General features: G+C 55.9%; 1 protein-coding gene across 1 annotated transcript in view; it reads right to left on the bottom strand.

The window, feature by feature from the left end:
• Positions 1-6,988: 6,988 nt before the first annotated feature.
• Positions 6,989-27,020, bottom strand: part of LOC311511757 (uncharacterized protein) — a 28,382-nt gene continuing 8,350 nt past the window's right edge. The window contains exons 2-8 of the mRNA XM_084612610.1: positions 23,986-24,182; positions 23,728-23,763; positions 19,985-20,098; positions 16,794-16,907; positions 13,597-13,710; positions 11,952-12,065; positions 6,989-8,030 (exon numbers count right to left, since the gene is read on the bottom strand). Coding sequence (XP_084468736.1) covers positions 7,903-8,030; positions 11,952-12,065; positions 13,597-13,710; positions 16,794-16,907; positions 19,985-20,098; positions 23,728-23,763; positions 23,986-24,016 — 651 coding nt within the window. The 5' untranslated portion in view covers positions 24,017-24,182 and the 3' untranslated portion in view covers positions 6,989-7,902. The remainder of the gene's footprint in view (positions 8,031-11,951; positions 12,066-13,596; positions 13,711-16,793; positions 16,908-19,984; positions 20,099-23,727; positions 23,764-23,985; positions 24,183-27,020) is intronic.

The raw sequence follows: 27,020 nt of genomic DNA, 5'->3' as shown, positions 1-27,020 counted from the left end.
TGCTACAGGAAGTCGACGATGTCTCGTCTCTTCCTGCGTCCATCACATGTTGTCTCTAATCTGCAGGTGAAATCTAGTGCATTGAAAGTAAGCAGAGGTCCCTTCAAAACCCAAGAAACCCAGGTACCGTCAGCCTGGCCAAGCATCATGTAGCTCCCAGCTTGTCTGTGTCTCTGTGGAGAGGGGGGACAGGTCACCCGCAACGCACCCTGCAGCCTTGAGGAAGGTGCCTCAGGCTGAGAGCCGGGCGCCCACGAGGTCTGGTCTTCAATCTGCCACTGACCACGATTGCCATGAAAATTCCATCCCCTTTTCATTCTGGGTTCAAGCCCGGCTGGTGACCCATGTAGGTAATGTTAATACATGATCGTGCAATTGAAGGCTGGCTTTGTAATGGACCTGCATGAGGGAGCACAGTTAAGGTCGTTCAGAAAACCATAACTGTGGCATTTCCTGGTGCTGGAGGGTTTGACTCTGCAGCCTTCCCGCTCAGCCTGCCAAGCTGCCCACCTGTGACAGGAGCCGTGGCACCGTGTGAGGAGCGGGCGTGATGGGGGACACCTGGATTTCCTGCCCCTCCCTAGCTGAGCGGTGATGACGGGTTTACACTGTAACGCCTGGTTCGAAGGGGCTTTTCTCAGCGTGTGAATAAAATCAACCAGGTTCAAAAGAAAACAGGAGGAAGAGAAATTCCATCCCAGGCCCTCAACGGGTCACCAGCCAGGAGAGACCCAGGGACCTTCTAATGCCCCCACAGAGACCCTGCCCCCGAGCTGGAGGAGACCCTGTCAGTGGTTATGTGGCCAGGCCCCGAGAGAGGGACATGACACAGGCTTTGTTTATACGCCATTGGCTGCAGGGCGGGAGAAAGCTGGGGGTCAGGGGGCTCCATTCCCGGCTCACCCCCTCCCTCCCAGCCAGCCAGAGGTGCCCCAGCTCAGCTGGAGTTTTGGCCGAAAAGCAAATCCATTCACACCCCCACATACGCCGACCCCGTCTCTGTGAGCGGGGAGCCATCCCCATCCCGCTCTCCCCCATTCCCCTTCCACCTCCTCCCGCTCTCCCATCTCCTCTGAAACGCCCGTCCGGTCGCCAGCACCCACACACCTGCCCCCTTTGTGTCTCCCCTCATATTCCTGTCCCCACTCCCTCCCTGATCTCAGCCTGTCTCCCGTCTAACCCCTACATTCCTCTCAACCTCGACCTATACCCCACATTCCCGGAGCCCTGCTGCTCTTTGCAGAGGGTCTCACAGGCCCAGAGGGCTCAGGGGGGTTGGAAACTCCCTCCCTCGCCAGCGTCACACAGGCTGGGGACCAGAGGGGGCTCGTTTCAAACCGAGCCCCTGGTTCTACTCGGCTCCTGGGCAAACCCCCAGCAGCAGCCATTCAAAGGCAAAGCTTTTGGGTTAAACCCCCGGACAAGGAATCAAACCCAGCCTGTCTATTGAAACGGGGGCTGAGCAGCCGCGGCCAATAGCCGGAGTCAGACCGGCTCCAAGTCCCTGCTCCTTCGGGAGTCACCGGAGCAGAGCCGCTAGTTTCCAGAACAGCCGGGCTTTGTGGGGAGGGACCGGTTCATTTCACTCTCCGGACGGACGGGCAGGGCGGCCGCTGACCCTGCTCCTGGTGTAAGCGGGGGAATGGTCCCACTATTGTGGGGAACTTTGCTGGCTTATACACGCCCCGGTGGGATTGACTGGCGAAAGGATCATAGAATCATAGAATCATAGAATATCAGGGTTGGAAGGGACCCCTGAAGGTCATCTAGTCCAACCCCCTGCTCGAAGCAGGACCAATTCCCAGTTAAATCATCCCAGCCAGGGCTTTGTCAAGCCTGACCTTAAAAACCTCTAAGGAAGGAGATTCTACCACCTCCCTAGGTAACGCATTCCAGTGTTTCACCACCCTCATAGTGAAAAAGTTTTTCCTAATATCCAATCTAAACCTCCCCCACTGCAACTTGAGACCATTACTCCTCGTTCTGTCATCTGCTACCATTGAGAACAGTCTAGAGCCATCCTCTTTGGAACCCCCTTTCAGGTAGTTGAAAGCAGCTATCAAATCCCCCCTCATTCTTCTCTTCTGCAGGCTAAACAATCCCAGCTCCCTCAGCCTCTCCTCATAAGTCATGTATTCCAGACCCCTAATCATTTTTGTTGCCCTTCGCTGGACTCTCTCCAATTTATCCACATCCTTCTTGTAGTGTGGGGCCCAAAACTGGACACAGTACTCCAGATGAGGCCTCACCAATGTCGAATAGAGGGGGACGATCACGTCCCTCGATCTGCTCGCTATGCCCCTACTTATACATCCCAAAATGCCATTGGCCTTCTTGGCAACAAGGGCACACTGCTGACTCATATCCAGCTTCTCATCCACTGTCACCCCTAGGTCCTTTTCCGCAGAACTGCTGCCTAGCCATTCGGTCCCTAGTCTGTAGCGGTGCATTGGGTTCTTCCGTCCTAAGTGCAGGACCCTGCACTTATCCTTATTGAACCTCATCAGATTTCTCAGGATCTGAGTCTTCGCTCCCACTCCCTTTACCCAGAGGCCTGCCTGACCTCGAGGGCTCCCCTTCCTCCCTCCCGTGCAGCAGAGGCCTCATAACCCTGGCAGGGCTGGGCCCTGGATCCCTGCGGGCTCGACCCCCAGTCTTGTCGTGGTCACTTAGGACAGTGGCGAGGTTGTCCCCACTCTGGGGCACTCTCTTTGCACCGGATGGTTCCCTGTCCCACGGATCATTACATAGAGTTCAGAGCACGTACAATTTATTAAACAGCAACGCATAAAAAACAAGTAAAAATGGGGAAGGTGAAAGGAAACAAGTGACCTCGCCCTGTGGGCAGGGGACACCACAGACAGCCACTTCTGCAAGGGAAAGGAAGTTCACAGTCTGTTTCCCAGGCCCTGGTCATGCCAGGGTGATATCACAGGGTGACAATCTGTACCTCAGAGTAGCACCGTGGAGCCCCCGTGTTCACCACTGCGATAGAACTATGGTAGGTTGGGTCCAAAGTTGCCTTGTGAGGCATCATTTTAAAAGTCTTGATCCCTTGAACATTCCTGTCCTGGTGCACTGTATGTGCGACCCTTGTAGGGGAAGGGATGAAGCATTGCTGTGTGTGCTACTGAAACGTGGCGTGAGGTTGGCAGACGCCCACAGCCAATTTTCAACTGCAACAAAGGACCAGGCAGACGCCCTTCGTGGCTCATCAACACCCCTCAAGGAAAGAACCCACCATCCCAGAGACTGGGTACAATGGAGATTGCTTGACCACTGGGGACTGCCTGATCCCCCGGTCACAGCAAAGATCTTTCCAGCAAACTGGAAAATAATATCAGTGAGGGGAAGGGACATAATCCCTGGCCTTCTCTTCCCCACAAATCAACACCTGGAGGAACATCTGGAGGACAAAGGCTTTGAACTGGAGAAGGGTGGTCCCAGGCTGGGATGGAGTCCAGTGTGTGCACTGAGGATCTGTAACCTGCTTGCACCATCTGTCAGGGGAAGACACTGCCTGATTCAAATCCTGTTTCGTTTGTAGAACTTAGACTGCAAATATTTCTTAAGTAGCCAACTCTGATCTCTGCGCCTGCTCCTTATAACCACTTAAAATCTCTCCTTCTGCAGTTAATAAATCTGGTTTATATTTGACCTAAAACAGTGTGTTTTGGTTGAAGTGCTTGGGAAATCTCCGCTCCGTTTACAAGGGCTAGCGTGTGTCCACTCCACACTGAGAGAGGGGCGAACGTAATGAACTTACACCAGACTGGTTTCTGAGCAGGGCAGGATGGTACTGATCTGGGGTGCAAGGCTGGGAGCCGGTGGAAATTGGCTGGAACCTCCCTATTAATGGTTCCTGAGTGGCTGGGAGATCATTCTGTGACGTTGCACGTCATATGGTTTATGGAAATATGCTTATGAATATGCCATAACTGGAATATGCTTTATGCTAAATACCCCTTGCATGGTGTCATGAGAAAGTTTGTTTGCTTGTATTATTTCTATATCTGGAGTTAGGAGAATAAGATATAAACTTGTATCACTCCTGTAAACACATTAAGTCGAGCCAGGGCCCTCCCTCACCTGCTACAATCATCTCGATGGGGTCGCTGGGATTCGACCAGCGATTCTGTTCCGTTATGGAGCGATATTCGCAGGTGTAGCTCCCTCCATCTTCCTGGCTGACACTGGGGGTGGGTGTCCAGCTTTACACAGAAAGAACTTCATGGATTGGTACCAACCCGCAGAGCGGATGGTACCGTTTCCCCTGAGCACCAGCACCCTGCCGGGGCTCACCCAGATGGGGGGTGTGAGGAAGTGGGGGGTTTTCTTGGTGTTTCCTTGGTTTTTCCAATGGTTTGCATGCAGCGGGGGTGGGACTCAGCTTCCCTGGGTGTTACTGGTTTCACGAGGTGATGGGAGAGGGAGTTGGTTGGTACAGGGGACCCGCGATGGAACTTGGGACCCCGGCCAATGGCCTGGAGATTGGAGATCCCAGCGACTGGTGACCTGGTGACCGGGAGGCCCAGCTCGGGAGTCACAGCCGGGTCCGGCATGTGGGAGGACAATGGGCTGCAGAGAGAGGCCCCGGTGACCGGACCAGCCGGTTCCAGCCAGAGGGGCCAGAGGACAGAAGAGGGGAGAGGGGGCCCTGGCGACCCTGTTTACCTGGAGAGAAGACAATGGACGGGGGGGCTTGGGGCCGGTGAGATCAGATGCCCAGCTGGGAAGCAGGGGGGCTCGGGGCTGGAGGGAGGGAGCAGGCAGAGCCCACCTGGATGCAGGGGAGACTGGGATGTGCTGTGCGGAGGGAGGCCAGGCCTGAGGGGTCTGAGAGTTTCTCGTGCTGGGTTCAGATGCTCAGTAAATCCTCCTGTGTTACACTGGCTGAGAGTCGCTCCGGGCTAGAGATCAGGGGTCATCGTCCCCTTCGGGGGGTGCAGGCTCCGGGGGTCCAGAGCGAGGGGACTCCCCAAGGGGGCCCATGGCAGAGACAGGCGTGCTAAGGCTCGGAGAGGTGTGGCTCCAGGAGCTGGAGGGGCCTAACCCCCGAGAGAGAGTGGACCCCTGAGAAGGGCTGTTGCACTGAAGGGGGTTCCTCTCACACCCCTGTTCTGCCCCTCAGCCTGTCCCCCCTCCCCCCAGACATGGCCGCCATCTCCCATTGCTCTCAAAGGGAGGGAAGCCTCTGGCTGGCCTCAGTTAACATGGCCGCCCGCTTTCTTTCTCATGCTGCCCCCTGGCAAAATGGCCGACATATCAGTCTGGGGGGGACTGTCAGGGTGGGGCGCTGGCTGCGTGGAAATGAGTGCCCCCCCCATGCCTCCCCGCTTCTCTGATCCAGACTGTCCCCAGCCTGTGCCTCCCTGAACTGCCATCTCTTGATCCCGCCCCATGGCCATGGGGGGTCGTTGCCTCCATGCCGCCCACCCTTCCACCTGGCGGGACCTGCCCCATCTCAACTGGGAGCTAGTGTGAAAAGGATCCCGCTTCCCACCCCCAGCTTTGCTGTGTCAGGGACCTACACGGGAAAGAGCCCCATCTCCTGCCCGGCCTGTTCCCCTAAACTCCTGGCTCCCTCCATCTGGATCCCCCCAAACACCCGCCAAGGGGGGGCCCAGAAGCACTGGCGGCTAAATGGCTCTGCACCTTGTGTTCATGCAGACGCAATAAAGGGCCTGAGATGAGAACACGCCCCAGCCCCTGCCCCACACTGAACAGGGTTAAACACGGGCTGGGGCCGGGGTCCAAAGCCTGCAACCTGCTCAGCCCCACGGCAAACCCCCCAGTGACCCCTGGGACCGGCTGTGACAGACCCAGCAGAGCAGGAACCAGGGGAGCCGTGGCAGGCGCCGTGGGAAACGAGGGGTTTGTTCCGGCCCCGGCCCCGTTCGCTGGAGCGAGTCTCTAGCTGGAAAATCCCCCGGGTTTGGGCGTCTCCCCGCTGGCCTGGGAGATACTAGTGACTGTCCTGGGGGCGGGGGCGCAGGCAGAGGAACCAGAAGAGCTGGGCTGGAGCCGGCGTTGCTGCGGCTGCTGCTAAAGTCCCACTGTGACGGGTTCGGTTACAGAGACCCCCTTGGGACTGTCACCTGACGTGCTGAAAGTACCTCTGAGCCCGTTTTCCCTGCCAGCTTGGGACTCCAGAACCCTGCCTTGTTGAGCCAGACACGCCAGCCTCTGCAACACAGACCCCGGGTCTGAACCATGCCCCCAAAGCTGCAGACTTCAACTGAAAGCCATTCAGCAGGTTTCCTGTCTCCAGCACCCAGACCCCAATGAGATGCAAACCCCAAATAAACCCATTTTACTCTGTATAAAGCTTATACAGGGTAAACTCATAAATCATCCACCCTCTATGACACTGATAGAGAGAGATGCAAACAGCTGTTTGCTCCCCCAGGTATTAATCACTTACTCTGGGTCAGTTAATAAACAAAAGTGATTTTATTAAGTATAAAAAGTTGGATTTAAGTGGTTTCAAGTAATAATAGAGAGAACAAAGTAAGTAACAAAGTAAGTTACCAAACAAAACACGCAAGTATAAGCCTAATACATTTAAGAAACTGAATACAGGTAAATCTCACCCTCAGAGATGTTCCAAAAAGCTTCTTTCACAGAGTAGACTCCTTCCTAGTCTGGGCCCAATCTTTTCCCCTGGTACAGTCCTTGTTAGTTCCAGCTCAGGTGATAACTAGGGCATTTCTCACGACTGACTGCCTTTGTTCTGTTCCACCCCCTTTTATAGCTTTAGCCCAAGGCGGGAATCCTTGGTCTCTCTCTGGGTACCCACCTATCCCGCTAAATGGCTGGGATAGGTGGGTACCCACCCTAACCTCGCTGGCACCTGACCAAAATGACTGAAAACCTCCTAAGCTTAAGTATCTTGTCTCCTCATTGGTCATTTTGGTCAGGTGCCAGCGAGGTTAGGGTGGGTACCCAAAATGGCTGGGATAGGTGGGTACCCACCTTAACCTCGCTGGCACCTGACCAAAATGACCAATGAGGAGACAAGATACTTTCAAAAGCTGGGGGGAGGGAGAAAAACAAAGGGTCTGTGTCTGTCTGTATGCTGCTTTTGCCGGGGACAGAACAGGAATGGAGTCTTAGAACTTTTAGTAAGTAATCTAGCTAGGTATGTGTTAGATTCTGATTTCTTGAAATGGCTGAGAAAAGAACTGTGCTAAATAGAATGACTATTCCTGTCTGTGTGTCTTTTTTGTAACTTAAGGTTTTGCCTAGAGGGATTCTCTATGTTTTGAATGTAATTACCCTGTAAGGTATCTATCATCCTGATTTTACAGAGGTGATTCCTTTACTTCTATTAAAAGTCTTCTTGTAAGAAAACTGAATGCTTTTTCATTGTTCTAAGATCCAAGGGTTTGGGTCTGTGGTCACTTATGCAAATTGGTGAGGATTTTTACCAAACCTTCCCCAGGAAGTGGGGTGCAAGGGTTGGGAGGATTTTGGGGGGAAAGATGTGTCCAAACCACGTTTCCCAGTAAACCCAGATAAAGTTTCTTGGTGGCAGTGGAAATCCAAGGGTAAAATAATTTTGTACCTTGGGGAAGTTTTAACCTAAGCTGGTAAAAGTAAGCTTAGGAGGTTTTCATGCAGGTCCCCACATCTGTACCCTAGAGTTCAGAGTGGGGAAGGAACCTTGACACCTTTCAAGAGACCTTTTGCATAAGGCATATTCCGGTTACATTATATTTACACCCATAAGCATTTTTCCATAAACATATGGAGTGAAACGTCACACATGACATCGAGGTTTCAATCCTGGGGAGCTGTTGTCAGGTCGGGAGCTGTTGTGGGGCGGGATTCTCCGAGGCAGGGGTGTTTGGGGGGTAGGGGAGTTTGTGCTGGAGTCTCAGCACCCGACGGGGAAGCGGCTCATCCCCTGGGAGATTCTCTTCCCTGCACAGCTAGGTCCAGGATAAGCCCCAGGATAAGCAGGACCACGGTGCCCAGCACCAGGCGGGCGATGTTGGCGTTGGTGAAATCCAGGGGGGCTGCTGCTCCTGGGAGAAGGGAAGAGTCACTTGGTGGCGCAAACGGGGAGATCAGCAGCTGGCGCTGCTCTGGGAGTCTCCCAGGCACTGCGGCTCTGGGGCCCCCCTGGGGCCAGACCCCCTCAAGGGAGACCGCGTCCTGCTGCCCCGAGGGGCCTGAGCCTCAGAGTCCCTGGGAAGGGAGCTCCCAGGTGGACGAACTGCCCCTGAGACACCCCAGGACCAGGCCAGGGGATTAGGACAATCAGAGCCTCAGGGTCTTAGCCCCCCACAACAGAGAACCACCCCAGCTCCCTGTCCCCATAGGACCCCTCTGTCCACCCCCACAGGTACCTTTGCCCTGGCCTGTCTGCTGTGCAGTGAGCCCATCCCTAGGGTATCTTGGCTACTGCCAAACACAGCCAGGAAATGCGCGCCGGGGGGAGACTGGTACATCACCTGCTGCCCCCAACACTCGGGCGGTGCCCAGGGCCCTAGGGACCAGGGTGCAGGCAGAAGCAGCAGAACATCTATTGGGGGGAGGGTCAGGGGGTCCCGAGACCCCAGTTGGGGAGGGGAAGCAAGAACCAAGGGAATTCTGGATGTAAGCAGAGTCAGGATGAGCTCCACCCTGACATCTGGTGCTGAGGTGTGGCAAGTTGTGGAAAAGAACTTCAGGGGCCGATCTCATTTGCATAGGCACACCCACCCCACCTAGAATGAGGCCATAGCTGCCCAAATGGGCACTTTGGCTGCTGTGGGATCCCCAGTGTCTCTGTTATTGGGGCAGGAAGAATAAATTGTTATTACTCTGATTATGGGAATCAAGGACAGTGGAACTGCACTTGGCTTTTTGGTCTGATGGAGGGACTCGCCATCAACTAAGTAGCACTCGCTAGGCAAGGGACATGGGTTCCAAAACGCGGTGAATAGAGAGGGGCTGGGGACAGGTGTTAAAATGTGGGGGTATGTGTCCCTGGTGAGGGCCTTACATGCTAATTGCAGTTCCTCCTCTCTCCACTGTGGAATATCAGAGATAATTTTGATTCTACTAGGAGTCTAGTTACAGGCTGCTGAGCTGAGTTCACTTTGGGCTAATGGTGCCCCAGCACTGAGGCTCCCCTGCTACAAGCTGAAATCACCAAAGAGCTAAACTGACTAAGAGCTGAAATCACTGAGTGTTGCGTTAAGTAGTGGGGGAGCCTGCAGATATATGGCGGAGCAGTTTGCAGGATGGTGAGCAGAGCAGTTTGTCGGATGCCTGGAGCAGCTCATGGGGTGGCTGGCAGAGCGGAGCCCCATGGAGAGGTGGGGCCATCAGCTTTGGACCACGTAAGGTGCCCCTTAAACCACTCCCCCCTCCCCAATCTCCACCCAGGTTGGGAGGTAAAACTCTGCAGATAAACTTTCGAACTCTGGGGCTGCCCTGACCAGGGACAGAGACTTTTGGGTCGTTGGACTTTTGGGACTTTGAGTGATTTTGGGTTCCTGGACTCAAGAACCAAAGGGAAAGGACACACCCCAATTTGCTTGGGGTGGGTTTTTTGCTCATGGGTTGTGTTATGAATCCTGTTGGTGGTGTTTCCCCAACACAATGCCACATTGTTTCTCTCTGTTATTAAAAGGCTTTTTGCTACACTCAGACTATGTGCTTGCGAGAGGGGAAGGATTGCCTCTTGGAGGCGCCCAGCGGGGGTGGTATATATTTGTCCCAGGTCACTGGGTGGGGGCTCGAGCCAGTTTTGCATTGTGTTATTGGAATGGATCCCCTAGATACTGAACCCAGCCCTTGTTGCTGCCAGTTCTGACAGGCAGAAGGGTTACGTAAAATACAAACAACAAATCCAACGACTACATCAGCGTAACAGCGACCGGCGCTATTCTCAGGCGAGCAATGCGGCACAGAGACGGGACAGGGGGGTGGGGGTTGTGGTTTCTGTTCCCCGTGAGCAGGAGAGGGAGAGAGAAATGTAGATCCTGAATTGTTAAAGGAGCCGCCGATAAATCCGTGAAAGGGGAAGTCTGCCCCGAAGCGGCGCTCACTTGGCGTTTCTGCTACTGACAGTGAAACTCTGCGTAAACCTGATGCCCGGCACCTACCCTGTTTATATACCCCGGCTCTGGGAGGGGAATGGGGGTCTAGTGATTGGAGGGAGGGAGTGGCTGGGAGGCAGGACTCCTGGGTTCTCTCCCTGGCTCTGGTTGGGGGGGTGGGGTCTGGTGCTTAGAGAAAAGGACACAGATTAGAGGCAGCCCCCTAGCGGTGAAAGGCCCCGTGTCTCTTCCCCAGCCCATCCCCGGGGCAGTGGGTCTGCACGGCTCAGGGCCCGGGGCAGAGCTCACAGGGGCCGACGGCTGAGCCAAGTTTCCCTCTCCCCCCTCAGGATGCTGCAAAAGAGACATGGGGAGGGGGGAAGCCGACCAGCCCCCCAGAAAGGGAAGGGGGCAAGAACATAGGGACAGAGCTCAAGAGAAACTGCCACCCCCCGCCCCCCTCCGGCACATGCCCCAGCTCTGGCTCCCCAGCTCCTTTGCCCTTCACCCCCCACCCCAGACGTTCACGCATTCGGCCCCTCAGCCCCCTGGCCTGAGTTCTCTCCTCCATTCACTTCCCCCTAACACCACCCCGTCCCATGTCCCCTCGTCCGCATCCCCCCCATTCTAACCCATGGCCTGTCTCTGCTTCCCCATACACGTCCCCCACCCCCATCCAATGTCCCCCTAGGTCTCTGCCCCCCCCTTTCTGCCCCCTGGCCTATCTCTGTACGGACAAATGACACAGAGACAGTCCCCCCCGCAGCCAGGTGCCATTCCCCCCTGGAGTCACTGCGGAGCAGGTCTGGGCGTGGCTGTCCCTATTTCGGAGGAGGAACGTCCCTGTGTCTACAGAGGTACAGGTGAGCTCGTCTGCCCAACGGGGCTGTATCGACCCAGGGGGCGCGAATTCCAACAGCCCAGACTCGCTCTGAGATCACCGGGGGGGTTGGGAACCACACAGGATTCAACATTTGGGTCCAGTTATCATGTAGACAAGGTCTTGGACCATCTTTCTATCCCTCACCAGACGTGCTCCCATCCGTCCACTGCCCTATGTTCCCAAGGACCCACATCCCCACCGACCCTTGGCCGTCCGTCCCCATGGATCTATTCGTCACCCTCTATATAGAAGAATTGAACCCATCAGTTCTGTCTGCAGGGACCAGCCCCCTCCAAACGGCCCGAAGGCCCCGTGGGCATCTGAGTCTGGAGCCCTGTTCCCTGGGGGATGAATTGTTCCATTTCTCCCGCTCACCTTCTCCCGCTGGCTCCGTGGTGGGGTGGGGGGTACGGCTGCTGGGGCCCAGCTGGGTCAGTTCCCTCAAAGGGATGCAAATGAGAATGGGCTGGGATGGGGGAGGGAGGAAACCGAGCTCCGAGCCATCAGCCCTGAAACTCCAGCGGCTGCTGCCGCCCCCTGGCTGGGGAACCCCACAGTGACTCTGTCCCCGCTCCCCACTGGGGGGTCCCTTCTGCTAGGTCCAGGGCTCAGGCCAGAGCCTGGCCCTGAGCATCCCACTGGGGCCAAGACCCCTGAGGGTCCGGCTGTGGGAGGGGCTGCGTGCGGGGACGCTGAGCCAGGACCCTCACCTGCTACCACCAGCTGCACAGGGTCGCTGGGCTCGGACCAGACGGGCGAGTCCCACTTGGTGCTATATTGGCAGCTGTAGCCTCCTCCATCTCCCCCGTCTGTGGGACCCCCGGGGTGGGGTTCTCCGTTGTGGGGAAGCTCTCCCGGGCCCTGTCCCCACCAAGCTAATCTGGCATCTTTCCAGTGACACTCTCCCCCCCACATATGAAATGAATCTTGGGGGGAGGTTTCAGATGGGGCATTCGCTTTGGGGATCTGCCCCTGTCCCAAGCAGACAGCTGCCCGTGGCTCCCCCCGAGGGCGGCTCCTTGGGCTGCACAAACCTGCTTCTGGGGGGGTTGATGGCGATTTCCTGCCCCCAGTACTGCTACCTGGTCCCGTGCTGCCTGGGCGGGTGGGAGCCAGCATCGTTCCCGGCTGAGTCAGTTTGGTTCCCCCTGCGGGAATAGAACCAGCGTCTGTCAGGGGCAGGGCACAGCGGAGAGAAAGCTGGAGTCCTGGTCTATGTGGTTGGTTATACAGGGAACCTCTCCTCCCCCAAAACTGAAATCGCGGCTCTTCCCTGGGCTGAGCTGGCGTCCCTGGGGAGAGGATGGGACCCAGGGACTCGGGCCAGCTCAGCACCCTGGGGATCCCAGAATGGGAAAGATCGGCCCAGCAAGACCCTGAGCGCAAATACAGGCCCTGCCTGGCTCCACAACAGCCGGAACCAAAATCATTACTGACTAGTATTAATTACCAGAAGCCCCTGTCGTGGGCCAGCTACCCCATGTGCTCGGAGCTGTACAAACACAGAGACAGTCCCCGCCACAGCCAGGTGCCATTCACCCTTGGAGTCACTGCGGAGCAGGCCTGGGCGTGGCTGTCCCTATTTCAGAGGAGGAACATCCCTGTGTCTACAGAGGTACAGGTGAGCTCGTCGTCTGCCCAACGGGGCTGTATGAACCCAGGAGGGGCGAATTCCGACAGCCCAGACTCGCTCTGAGATCACCGGGGGGGTTGGGAACGACACAGGATTCAACATTTGGGTCCAGTTATCACGTAGACAAGGTCTTAGTCCATCTTTCTATCCCTCACCAGACGTGCTCCCATCCGTCCACTGCCCTATGTTCCCAAGGACCCACATCCCCACCGACCCGTGGCCGGCCGTCCCCATGGATCTGTCCATCACCCTCTATATAGAAGAATTGAACCCATCAGTTCTGTCTGCAGGGACCAGCCCCCTCCAAACGGCCCGAAGACCCCGTGGGCATCTGAGCGGGGAGCCCTGTTCTCTGGGAGATGAATTGTTCCATTTCTCCCGCTCACCTTCTCCCGCTGGCTCCGTGGTGGGGTGGGGGGTACGGCTCCTGGGGCCCAGCTGGGTCAGTTCCCTCAAAGGGATGCAAACGAGCATGGGCTGGGATGGGGGAGGGAGGGAACCGAGCTCCGAGCCATCAGCCCTGAAACTCCAGCGGCTGCTGCCACCCCCTGGCTGGGGAACCCCGCAGTGACTCTGTCCCCGCTCCCCACCGGGGGGTCCCTTCTGCTGGGTCCAGGGCTCAGGCCAGAGCCTGGCCCTGAGCATCCCACTGGGGCCAAGACCCCTGAGGGTCCGGCTGTGGGAGGGGCTGCGTGCGGGGACGCCGAGCCAGGACCCTCACCTGCTACCACCAGCTGCACAGGGTCGCTGGGCTCGGACCAGACGGGCGAGTCCCACTTGGTGCTATATTGGCAGCTGTAGCCTCCTCCATCTCCCCCGTCTGTGGGACCCCCGCGGTGAGGCTCTCCGTTGCGGGGAAGCTCTCCCAGGCCCTGTCCCCACCAAGCTAATCTGGCATCTTTCCAGTGACACCCTCCCCCCCACATATGAAATGAATCTTTGGGGGGAGGTTTCAGATGGGGCATTTGCTTTGGGGATCTGCCCCTGTCCCAAGCAGACAGCCCCTCGTGGTTCCCCCTCAGGGCGGCTCCTTGGGCTGCACAAACCTGCTTCTGGGGGGGTTGATGGCAATTTCCTGCCCCCAGTACTGCTACCTGGTCCTGTGCTGCCTGGGCGGGTGGGAGCCAGCGTCGTTCCCAGCTGAGTCAGTTGGGTTCCCCCTGTGGGAATAGAACCAGCATCTGTCAGGGGTGGGGCACAGCGGAGAGAAAGCTGGAGGCCTGCTCTCTGTGGTTGGTTATACAGGGAACCTCTCCTCCCATGGTGCACAAGTCCATGGGGCCGGACGAGTTGCATCCGAGAGTGCGAAAGGAACTGGCGGCTGTGATTGCAGAGCCATTGGCCATTATCTTTGAAAACTTGTGGCGAATGGGGGAAGTCCTGGATGACTGGAAAAAGGCTAATGTAGTGCCAATCTTTAAAAAAGGGAAGAAGGAGGATCCTGGGAACTACAGGCCAGTCAGCCTCACTTCAGTCCCTGGAAAAATCATGGAGCAGGTCCTCAAAGAATCAATCCTGAAGCACTTAGAGGAGAGGAAAGTGATCAGGAACAGCCAGCATGGATTCACCAAGGGAAGGTCATGCCTGACTAATCTAATCGCCTTCTATGATGAGATTACTGGTTCTGAGGATGAAGGGAAAGCAGTGGATATATTGTTTCTTGACTTTAGCAAAGCTTTTGACACGGTCTCCCACAGTATTCTTGTCAGCAAGTTAAAGAAGTACAGGCTGGATGAATGCACTATAAGGTGGGTAGAAAGTTGGCTAGATTGTCGGGCTCAACGGGTAGTGATCAATGGCTCCATGTCTAGTTGGCAGCCGGTATCAAGTGGAGTGCCCCAGGGGTCGGTCCTGGGGCCGGTTTTGTTCAATATCTTCATAAATGATCTGGAGGATGGTATGGATTGCACTCTCAGCAAATTTGCGGATGATACTAAACTGGGAGGAGTGGTAGATATGCTCGAGGGCAGGGATAGGATACAGAGGGACCTAGACAAATTGGAGGATTGGGCCAAAAGAAATCTGATGAGGTTCAATAAGGATGAGTGCAGGGTCCTGCACTTAGGACGGAAGAACCCAATGCACAGCTACAGACTAGGGACCGAATGGCTAGGCAGCAGTTCTGCGGAAAAGGACCTAGGGGTGACAGTGGACGAGAAGCTGGATATGAGTCAGCAGTGTGCCCTTGTTGCCAAGAAGGCCAATGGCATTTTGGGATGTATAAGTAGGGGCATAGCGAGCAGATCGAGGGACGTGATCGTTCCCCTCTATTCGACATTGGTGAGGCCTCATCTGGAGTACTGTGTCCAGTTTTGGGCCCCACACTACAAGAAGGATGTGGATAAATTGGAGAGAGTCCAGTGAAGGGCAACAAAAATGATTAGGGGTCTGGAACACATGAGTTATGAGGAGAGGCTGAGGGAGCTGGGATTGTTTAGCCTGCAGAAGAGAAGAATGAGGGGGATTTGATAGCTGCTTTCAACTACCTGAGAGGTGGTTCCAGAGAGGATGGTTCTAGACTATTCTCAGTGGTAGCAGATGACAGAACGAGGAGTAATGGTCTCAAGTTGCAGTGGGGGAGGTTTAGGTTGGATATTAGGAAAAACTTCTTCACTAGGAGGGTGGTGAAACACTGGAATGCGTTACCTAGGGAGGTGGTAGAATCTCCTTCCTTAGAAGTTTTTAAGGTCAGGCTTGACAAAGCCCTGGCTGGGATGATTTAGTTGGGGATCAGTCCTGCTTTGAGCAGGGGGTTGGACTAGATGACCTCCTGAGATCCCTTCCAACCCTGATATTCTATGATTCTATGATTCCCCCAAGCAGCAATCGAGGCTCTTCCCGGGGCTGAGCTGGCATCCCTGGGGAGAGGATGGGACCCAGGGATTCGGGCCAGCTCAGCACCCTGGGGATCCCAGAATGGGAAAGTTCGGCCCAGCAAGACCCTGAGCGCAGATACAGGCCCTGCCTGGCTCCACAGGGGCCGGAACCAAAATCATTACTGACTAGTATTAATTACCAGAAGCCCCTGTCGTGGGCCAGCTACCCCATGTGCTCGGAGCTGTACAAACACAGAGACAGTCTCCGCCCCAGCCAGGTGCCATTCACCCTTGGAGTCACTGCGGAGCAGGTCTGGGCGTGGCTGTCCCTATTTCAGAGGAGGAACGTCCCTGTGTCTACAGAGGAACAGGTGAGCTCGTCTGCCCAACGGGGCTGTATGAACCCAGGGGGCGCGAATTCCGACAGCCCAGACTCACTCTGAGATCACCAGTGGGGGTTGGGAACGACACAGGATTCAACATTTGGGTCCAGTTATCACGTAGACAAGGTCTTAGTCCATCTTTCTATCCCTCACCAGACGTGCTCCCATCCGTCCACTGCCCTATGTTCCCAAGGACCCACATCCCCACCGACCCGTGGCCGTCCGTCCCCATGGATCTGTCCATCACCCTCTATATAGAAGAATTGAACCCATCAGTTCTGTCTGCAGGGACCAGCCCCCTCCAAACGGCCCGAAGACCCCGTGGGCATCTGAGCGGGGAGCCCTGTTCTCTGGGAGATGAATTGTTCCATTTCTCCCGCTCACCTTCTCCCGCTGGCTCCGTGGTGGGGTGGGGGGTACGGCTGCTGGCGCCCAGCTGGGTCAGTTCCCTCAATGGGATGCAAACGAGCATGGGCTGGGATGGGGGAGGGAGGGAACCGAGCTCCGAGCCATCAGCCCTGAAACTCCAGCGGCTGCTGCCACCCCCTGGCTGGGGAACCCCGCAGTGACTCTGTCCCCGCTCCCCACCGGGGGGTCCCTTCTGCTGGGTCCAGGGCTCAGGCCAGAGCCTGGCCCTGAGCATTCCACTGGGGCCAAGACCCCCTGAGGGTCCGGCTGTGGGAGGGGCTGCGTGCGGGGACGCCGAGCCAGGACCCTCACCTGCTACCACCAGCTGCACAGGGTCGCTGGGCTCGGACCAGACGGGCGAGTCCCACTTGGTGCTATATTGGCAGCTGTAGCCTCCTCCATCTCCCCCGTCTGTGGGACCCCCGCGGTGAGGCTCTCTGTTGCGGGGAAGCTCTCCCAGGCCATGTCCCCACCAAGCTAATCTGGCATCTTTCCAGTGACACCCTCCCCCCCGCATATGAAATGAATCTGGGGGGGAGGTTTCAGATGGGGCATTTGCTTTGGGGATCTGCCCCTGTCCCAAGCAGACAGCCCCTCGTGGTTCCCCCTCAGGGCGGCTTCTTGGGCTGCACAAACCTGCTTCTGGGGGGGTTGACGGCGATTTCCTGCCCCCAGTACTGCTACCTGGTCCCGTGCTGCCTGGGCGGGTGGGAGCCAGCGTCGTTCCCAGCTGAGTCAGTTGGGTTCCCCCTGCGGGAATAGAACCAGCGTCTGTCAGGGGTGGGGCACAGCGGAGAGAAAGCTGGAGTCCTGGTCTATGTGGTTGGTTATACAGGGAACCTCTCCTCCCATGGTGCACAAGTCCATGGGGCCGGACGAGTTGCATCCGAGAGTGCGAAAGGAACTGGCGGCTGTGATTGCAGAGCCATTGGCCATTATCTTTGAAAACTCGTGGCGAACCGGGGAAGTCCCGGATGACTGGAAAAAGGCTAATGTAGTGCCAATCTTTAAAAAAGGGAAGAAGGAGGATCCTGGGAACTACAGGCCAGTCAGCCTCACCTCAGTCCCCGGAAAAATCATGGAGCAAGTCCTCAAAGAATCAATCCTGAAGCACTTAGAGGAGAGGAAAGTGATCAGTAACAGTCAGCATGGATTCACCAAGGGAAGGTCATGCCTGACTAATCTAATCGCCTTCTATGACGAGATTACTGGTTCTGTGGATGAAGGGGAAGCAGTGGATGTATTGTTTCTTGACTTTAGCAAAGCTTTTGACACGGTCTCCCACAGTATTCTTGTCAGCAAGTTAAAGAAGTACAGGCTAGATGAATGCACTATAAGGTGGGTAGAAAGTTGGCTAGATTGTCGGGCTCAACAGGTAGTGATCAATGGCTCCATGTCTAGTTGGCAGCCGGTGTCAAGTGGAGTGCCCCAGGGGTCGGTCCTGGGGCCGGTTTTGTTCAATATCTTCATAAATGATCTGGAGGATGGTGTGGATTGCACTCTCAGCAAATTTGCGGATGATACTAAACTGGGAAGAGTGGTAAATATGCTGGAGGGCAGGGACAGGATACAGAGGGACCTAGACAAATTGGAGGATTGGGCCAAAAGAAATCTGATGAGGTTCAATAAGGATAAGTGCAGGGTCCTGCACTTAGGACGGAAGAACCCAATGCACAGCTACAGACTAGGGACCGAATGGCTAGGCAGCAGTTCTGCGGAAAAGGACCTAGGGGTGACAGTGGACGAGAAGCTGGATATGAGTCAGCAGTGTGCCCTTGTTGCCAAGAAGGCCAATGGCATTTTGGGATGTATAAGTAGGGGCATAGCGAGCAGATCGAGGGACGTGATCGTTCCCCTCTATTCGACATTGGTGAGGCCTCATCTGGAGTACTGTGTCCAGTTTTGGGCCCCACACTACAAGAAGGATGTGGATAAATTGGAGAGAATCCAGTGAAGGGCAACAAAAATGATTAGGGGTCTGGAACACATGAGTTATGAGGAGAGGCTGAGGGAGCTGGGATTGTTTAGCCTGCAGAAGAGAAGAATGAGGGGGGATTTGATAGCTGCTTTCAACTACCTGAAAGGGGGTCCAAAGAGGATGGATCTAGACTGTTCTCAATGGTAGCAGAGGACAGAACGAGGAGTAATGGTCTCAAGTTGCAGTGGGGGAGGTTTAGGTTGGATATTAGGAAAAACTTTTTCACTAGGAGGGTGGTGAAACACTGGAATGCGTTACCTAGGGAGGTGGTAGAATCTCCTTCCTTAGAGGTTTTTAAGGTCAGGCTTGACAAAGCCCTGGCTGGGATGATTTAACTGGGGATGGGTCCTGCTTTGAGAAGGGGGTTGGACTAGATGACCTCCTGAGATCCCTTCCAATGCTGATATTCTATGATTCTATGGTTCCCCCAAGCAGCAATCGAGGCTCTTCCCGGGGCTGAGCTGGCGTCCCTGGGGAGAGGTTGGGACCCAGGGACTCGGGCCAGCTCAGCACCCTGGGGATCCCAGAATGGGAAAGATCGGCCCAGCAAGACCCTGAGCGCAGATACAGGCCCTGCCTGGCTCCACAGCGGCTGGAACCAAAATCATTACTGACTAGTATTAATTACCAGAAGCCCCTGTCTTGGGCCAGCTCCCCCATGTGCTCGGAGCTGTACAAACACAGAGACAGTCCCCGCCCCAGCCAGGTGCCATTCACCCTTGGAGTCACTGCGGAGCAGGTCTGGGCGTGGCTGTCCCTATTTCGGAGGAGGAACGTCCCTGTGGCTACAGAGGTACAGGTGAGCTCGTCTGCCCAACGGGGCTGTATTGACCCAGGGGGCACGAATTCCAACAGCCCAGACTCGCTCTGAGATCACCGGGGGGGTTGGGAACCACACAGGTTTCAACATTTGGGTCCAGTTATCATGTAGACAAGGTTTTAGTCCATCTTTCTATTCGTCACCAGACGTGTTCCCATCTGTCCACCGCCCTATGTTCCCAAGGACCCACATCCGACCCTTGGCCGTCCGTCCCCATGGATCTATTCATCACCCTCTATATAGAAGAATTGAACCCATCAGTTCTGTCTGCAGGGACCAGCCCTCTCCAAACGGCCCGAAAGCCCCGTGGGCATCTGAGCGGGGAGCCCTGTTCCCTGGGGGATGAATTGTTCCATTTCTCCCGCTCACCTTCTCCCGCTGGCTCCATGGTGGGGTGGGGGGTCCGGCTACTGGGGCCCAGCTGGGTCAGTTCCCTCAATGGGATGCAAACGAGCATGGGCTGGGATGGGGGAGGGAGGGAACCGAGCCCCGAGCCATCAGCCCTGAAACTCCAGCGGCTGCTGCCGCCCCCTAGCTGAGGAACCCCCCAGTGACTCTGTCCCCGCTCCCCACCGGGGGGTCCCTTCTGCTGGGTCCAGGGCTCAGGCCAGAGCCTGGCCCTGAGCATTCCACTGGGGCCAAGACCCCCTGAGGGTCCGGCTGTGGGAGGGGCTGCGTGCGGGGACGCCGAGCCAGGACCCTCACCTGCTACCACCAGCTGCACAGGGTCGCTGGGCTCGGACCAGACGGGCGAGTCCCACTTGGTGCTATATTGGCAGCTGTAGCCTCCTCCATCTCCCCCGTCTGTGGGACCCCCGGGGTGGGGTTCTCCGTTGCGGGGAAGCTCTCCCAGGCCCTGTCCCCACCAAGCTAATCTGGCATCTTTCCAGTGACACCCTCCCCCCCACATATGAAATGAATCTTGGGGGGAGGTTTCAGATGGGGCATTCGCTTTGGGGATCTGCCCCTGTCCCAAGCAGACAGCCCCTCATGGCTCCCCCTCAGGGCGGCTCCTTGGGCTGCACAAACCTGCTTCTGGGGGGGTTGATGGCGATTTCCTGCCCCCAGTACTGCTACCTGGTCCTGTGCTGCCTGGGCGGGTGGGAGGCAGCATCGTTCCCGGCTGAGTCAGTTGGGTTCCCCCTGCGGGAATAGAACCAGCGTCTGTCAGGGGCAGGGCACAGCGGAGAGAAAGCTGGAGTCCTGGTCTATGTGGTTGGTTATACAGGGAACCTCTCCTTCCCCCAAACTGCAATTGCGGCTCTTTCCTGGGCTGAGCTGGTGTCCCTGGGGAGAGGATGGGACCCAGGGACTCGGGACAGCTCAGCACCCTGGGGATCCCAGAATGGGAAAGATCGGCCCAGCAAGACCCTGAGCGCAGATACAATCCCTGCCTGACTCCACAGCAGCCGGAACCAAAATCATTACTGACTAGTATTAATTACTAGAAGCCCCTGTCGTGGGCCAGCTCCCCCATGTGCTCGGAGCTGTACAAACACAGAGACAGTCCCCGCCCCAGCCAGGTGCCATTCACCCTTGGAGTCACTGCGGAGCAGGTCTGGGCGTGGCTGTCCCTATTTCGGAGGAGGAACGTCCCTGTTTCTACAGAGGTACAGGTGAGCTCGTCTGCCCAACGGGGCTGTATCGAACCAGGGGGTCCTAATTCCAACAGCCCAGACTCAGTTTGAGACCCCGTGAGTGCCCAGCTGGGGGTGGGGCTGGGAGCAGGGATGCTGAGCCAGGCCCCTCACCTGCTATCACCAGCTCCATGGGGCAGGAGGAGACAGGCCGTGAGACACAGACCCCGGCATGGTCACTGCACCCCGTCCCCGCAGCCCGGCCCGAGTGATGAGGCCGAGACAGGGGGCTGCAGGGAGAGAGTCTCCTGGATGTTTTTCTCCCAAATCCAAGACCGAGAGAGCTGGGCTAGTGACACAAGAGCCCCGGGGGCCCCCCACCCCTCAGCAGGGCAACGACGCGGCTCCATCTGCCAGGAGCCCATGGAGGGGTGGCTGGGGCAGGGCAAGGAGAGGCCGAGGCGACCTAGAGGCCAATTGCATTTTATCTGCATCAGCTGGGGAAGGAGAAATCAGTTCAGTGGGGAATAATCACAAGTGAATCAGAGTTCGCTGGTGTAGCAGGAGCTGCTGTGTAGATGTGACATTATTGACATAATCTGGGACCGTATAGATCATCGTTGCAGCCCAGGTCCTCTAGTGGCATCAAATCTTATATAAAGGGGGTCAAATGAGGTGTCTAAGACAAGGTGATGGTTTGTGGGTTAGGAATATGCTGTCTATATGTGTGTATCATTTTGTAGTTGAAGTTATGAATATTGGCTCTATCCTGTCTGCATTTCAAACTTATGCTGTGCTTCTGGGTGACGCCCCAGACAAGCTGGTGTCAGCTCTGCCTAGCCTGTGGGATGGCCCATTAAGGACCATCAGCGACACAAGTGACCCATTGAGAGAAGGCAGACACGCCTTGGGACTCAGCAAGATAGGCCGGGACTTGCCCATGTGACGCCAAACTCCATTTTGCTGTAATTTTCCACAGTAAGAACAAAGAGGGGTTCTTACACCTGGAAAAGACTATAAAGGGCTGATGTCTCCATCTTGTCTTCAGTCCTGCTTCACACCTCTGGCGGGACTTTGCTACACTGAAGCTTTGAACCAAAGACCGATGACCCATCCCAGCAGGGGATGTTCTCCAGAGACTTGCTTTGAACCTGCAGTTTCTGCCATCACTGCAACAAGCCTGAACCAAGAACTTTGCCATCACTGGATGTCATTGACTCCATTTAACCACTTCTCGCTCTCAGCTCTATCTTTCTCCTTTTATGAATTAACCTTTAGATTTTAGATTCTAAAGGGTTGGCAACAGCGTGATTTGTGGGTAAGATCTGCTTTGTATATTGACTGGGGTCTGAGGCTTGGTCCTTTGGGATCGAGAGAACCTCTTTTCTTTCACTGGGGTCTTGGTTTTCATAACCATTCATCCTCATAACGACTGGTGGAGATACTGGGAAACTGGAGTGTTTAAGGGCATGGCTTGTGTGACTTGTGGTTAGCCAGTGGGGTGAGACCAAAGTCTACTCTGCCTCGCTGGTTTGGTTTGCCTTAGAGGTGCCTTAGAGGTGCCTTGGGCTGTAACTGACCTGCTTTAAGCAATTTGTCCTGAATTGGCGCGCTCCGTTGGGTCCCGCCAGAACCAGCATCGTCACAGTAGGGTCACACTGGGAACTATTGCTGAGCTCGTCTGAACAGGAACTACCATTGGCTGAATTCAACCCATGTTATGGGCAACAATTTACTTTCATGGAGCACCAGGATCTGGAGTTCGAACGTCCAAGGCACCAGGGCCAGAACCCGCCCGCGCTACGTTCCCTTCGCGGTTTCTCTGTTCTTAGGCTGGTTTGTTGTATCTTGAGCCATCCCCTTGCCCCGTCTCTGTTGGCTGTCCTGGGTTCCAGCTCAGATACCTGCAGCTGTTTCTCCAGGCGATGGGTCGGCTTCTCAATTGAACAACTGTCCCTCCACTGCTTTTTCTAGAGTTCCTTTGCTCTCTGACCATTTCTCTGGTCCTGTCGCTGCACCTGAAGGTGCTGGGTGGATGTTTTGTCCATACTATTGGCTTTACTTTCGCTACAGCTCACTTCCTCCTCTTTTCTTCAGCCCGTTTCTCTATACTCAGAGATTATTTCTGTCACATTTCATTCGTGCTTTACTTCTCTTGTGGTTTTCTAACAATATCTTACGACTCTTTTTTCTTCGTGTTTCACTGCCCAGTTCTTCCAGTAACTTCCTCCCTCCTGCCTCTGTCTTTCCTCTGTCTGCCTCCCCCTGTTCCTGCCATCTCTGCCCCTGCTCAGCGGGACTCTCTCCCTGCCAGCTCTCTGCCGGGCGCCCTTCGACGACACAGCTTGGCCACCAGGTGCCTTTCCACTGGCTCCCCACTCGCTGGGTCCCTTCATTTCTGGTGCCGGTTGCTCCCTCGCTGGCTGCTGTTGTCTCTCTCCCGGCACTGGGCAGCCTCCCTCCAAACTCTACCAGCCCTTTCCCCCAGGAGCGCTGGGGGTGTAGGAAGGAGCCGCTGTCCCCGGCTGTTTTCTTTCTCTCCCCACCACAAAAAAATCCCGCCCCAGGCTTGAGCTGCCTCCACTTCTGCTGCTGCCCGGGAATCCTTGGGGGTCTCCCCACAGCAGCTGTTTTCAGGCCGCTTCTGAGCAGCCACCATGTACAGTTCCCACACGGGAAAGGGGGCTGCACACGGGTCTTTATTTATTAGGAAAGCGTTGTTTGGAAACGTCTTTCCCCCCAAAATCCAACGCTTTCCTAATAAATAAACCCAGATAAAAGTTTGGTGGTGGCAGTGGAAGTCCAAGGGTGAAGGGTAAAATAGTTTGTACCTTGGGGAAGTTTTAACCTAAGCTGGTAAAAGTAAGTTTAGGAGGTTTTCATGCAGGTCCCCACATCTGTACCCTAGAGTTCAGAGTGGGGAAGGAAAAATGACAGGGGTGCTGCGGGGTGGCTGGTGGCTTCACTCTGTATTTCCTGGAGGGCAGAGCTTTGAGGGCAGGCAAATTCTCCCTGTGTGCTGCCCATCCCTGTAATGAGCGGGGCGAGGTCTCAGTCCCCACTTCCGGGTGTGGAAGGGAGCATGGGTCTGACAGGATCATCCCTTTGTGGGATCTGCACCCCTCACCCCCACCCATGTTCCTCGTCCTTCATGTGGAAATTCCCCCAGCTGCCCCATTCCCCACAGATACTCACGTCCAGACACCCCGCTCCGCCCGGCCAGCCAGCAGCCTGGAAAGGAGATGGGCCATTAGGGACCAGATCCCAGAACAGCTGGATCCTACACCGTGGTCTCAGATCCCACCCCCACAATGGGCACACACCCTGGTTTCACAACCCCCACCATGGATACATGTCCTGGTCTCAGATTTCCCCCCCTTCCCATGGACACACGCCCTGGTCTCAGATCCCCCTACCCCATGGACACAAGCCCTGGCTGTCTCCGATACTCACCAAGGAGGAGGACGGTGAGAGCAGATGCCATGATGGGGGCAGTGAGTGGCCCCTCCGCACAGCCGCCAACACCCCAGTGTCCAGCTCCACCGAGACCCAAATAAGGAACTCAGCTGCTGGCTGCTGCTACAGGAAGTCGACGATGTCTCGTCTCTTCCTGCGTCCATCACATGTTGTCTCTAATCTGCAGGTGAAATCTAGTGCATTGAAAGTAAGCAGAGGTCCCTTCAAAACCCAAGAAACCCAGGTACCGTCAGCCTGGCCAAGCATCATGTAGCTCCCAGCTTGTCTGTGTCTCTGTGGAGAGGGGGGACAGGTCACCCGCAACGCACCCTGCAGCCTTGAGGAAGGTGCCTCAGGCTGAGAGCCGGGCGCCCACGAGGTCTGGTCTTCAATCTGCCACTGACCACGATTGCCATGAAAATTCCATCCCCTTTTCATTCTGGGTTCAAGCCCGGCTGGTGACCCATGTAGGTAATGTTAATACATGATCGTGCAATTGAAGGCTGGCTTTGTAATGGACCTGCATGAGGGAGCACAGTTAAGGTCGTTCAGAAAACCATAACTGTGGCATTTCCTGGTGCTGGAGGGTTTGACTCTGCAGCCTTCCCGCTCAGCCTGCCAAGCTGCCCACCTGTGACAGGAGCCGTGGCACCGTGTGAGGAGCGGGCGTGATGGGGGACACCTGGATTTCCTGCCCCTCCCTAGCTGAGCGGTGATGACGGGTTTACACTGTAACGCCTGGTTCGAAGGGGCTTTTCTCAGCGTGTGAATAAAATCAACCAGGTTCAAAAGAAAACAGGAGGAAGAGAAATTCCATCCCAGGCCCCCAACGGGTCACCAGCCAGGAGAGACCCAGGGACCTTCTAATGCCCCCACAGAGACCCTGCCCCCGAGCTGGAGGAGACCCTGTCAGTGGTTATGTGGCCAGGCCCCGAGAGAGGGACATGACACAGGCTTTGTTTATACGCCATTGGCTGCAGGGCGGGAGAAAGCTGGGGGTCAGGGGGCTCCATTCCCGGCTCACCCCCTCCCTCCCAGCCAGCCAGAGGTGCCCCAGCTCAGCTGGAGTTTTGGCCGAAAAGCAAATCCATTCACACCCCCACATACGCCGACCCCGTCTCTGTGAGCGGGGAGCCATCCCCATCCCGCTCTCCCCCATTCCCCTTCCACCTCCTCCCGCTCTCCCATCTCCTCTGAAACGCCCGTCCGGTCGCCAGCACCCACACACTTGCCCCCTTTGTGTCTCCCCTCATATTCCTGTCCCCACTCCCTCCCTGATCTCAGCCTGTCTCCCGTCTAACCCCTACATTCCTCTCAACCTCGACCTATACCCCACATTCCCGGAGCCCTGCTGCTCTTTGCAGAGGGTCTCACAGGCCCAGAGGGCTCAGGGGGGTTGGAAACTCCCTCCCTCGCCAGCGTCACACAGGCTGGGGACCAGAGGGGGCTCGTTTCAAACTGAGCCCCTGGTTCTACTCGGCTCCTGGGCAAACCCCCAGCAGCAGCCATTCAAAGGCAAAGCTTTTGGGTTAAACCCCCGGACAAGGAATCAAACCCAGCCTGTCTATTGAAACGGGGGCTGAGCAGCCGCGGCCAATAGCCGGAGTCAGACCGGCTCCAAGTCCCTGCTCCTTCGGGAGTCACCGGAGCAGAGCCGCTAGTTTCCAGAACAGCCGGGCTTTGTGGGGAGGGACCGGTTCATTTCACTCTCCGGACGGACGGGCAGGGCGGCCGCTGACCCTGCTCCTGGTGTAAGCGGGGGAATGGTCCCGCTATTGTGGGGAACTTTGCTGGCTTATACACGCCCCGGTGGGATTGACTGGCGAAAGGATCATAGAATCATAGAATCATAGAATATCAGGGTTGGAAGGGACCCCTGAAGGTCATCTAGTCCAACCCCCTGCTCGAAGCAGGACCAATTCCCAGTTAAATCATCCCAGCCAGGGCTTTGTCAAGCCTGACCTTAAAAACCTCTAAGGAAGGAGATTCTACCACCTCCCTAGGTAACGCATTCCAGTGTTTCACCACCCTCATAGTGAAAAAGTTTTTCCTAATATCCAATCTAAACCTCCCCCACTGCAACTTGAGACCATTACTCCTCGTTCTGTCATCTGCTACCATTGAGAACAGTCTAGAGCCATCCTCTTTGGAACCCCCTTTCAGGTAGTTGAAAGCAGCTATCAAATCCCCCCTCATTCTTCTCTTCTGCAGGCTAAACAATCCCAGCTCCCTCAGCCTCTCCTCATAAGTCATGTATTCCAGACCCCTAATCATTTTTGTTGCCCTTCGCTGGACTCTCTCCAATTTATCCACATCCTTCTTGTAGTGTGGGGCCCAAAACTGGACACAGTACTCCAGATGAGGCCTCACCAATGTCGAATAGAGGGGGACGATCACGTCCCTCGATCTGCTCGCTATGCCCCTACTTATACATCCCAAAATGCCATTGGCCTTCTTGGCAACAAGGGCACACTGCTGACTCATATCCAGCTTCTCGTCCACTGTCACCCCTAGGTCCTTTTCCGCAGAACTGCTGCCTAGCCATTCGGTCCCTAGTCTGTAGCGGTGCATTGGGTTCTTCCGTCCTAAGTGCAGGACCCTGCACTTATCCTTATTGAACCTCATCAGATTTCTCAGGATCTGAGTCTTCGCTCCCACTCCCTTTACCCAGAGGCCTGCCTGACCTCGAGGGCTCCCCTTCCTCCCTCCCGTGCAGCAAAGGCCTCATAACCCCGGCAGGGCTGGGCCCTGGATCCCTGCGGGCTCGACCCCCAGTCTTGTCGTGGTCACTTAGGACAGTGGCGAGGTTGTCCCCACTCTGGGGCACTCTCTTTGCACCGGATGGTTCCCTGTCCCACGGATCATTACATAGAGTTCAGAGCACGTACAATTTATTAAACAGCAACGCATAAAAAACAAGTAAAAATGGGGAAGGTGAAAGGAAACAAGTGACCTCGCCCTGTGGGCAGGGGACACCACAGACAGCCACTTCTGCAAGGGAAAGGAAGTTCACAGTCTGTTTCCCAGGCCCT

The sequence above is a fragment of the Lepidochelys olivacea genome (assembly GCF_965140295.1).
Source record: "Lepidochelys olivacea isolate rLepOli2 genome assembly, chromosome: 23".
Lineage (NCBI taxonomy): Eukaryota > Metazoa > Chordata > Testudines > Cheloniidae > Lepidochelys > Lepidochelys olivacea.
Note: the sequence above shows the minus strand (reverse complement) of the source record. Positions and strands in the feature narration are given on the sequence as shown.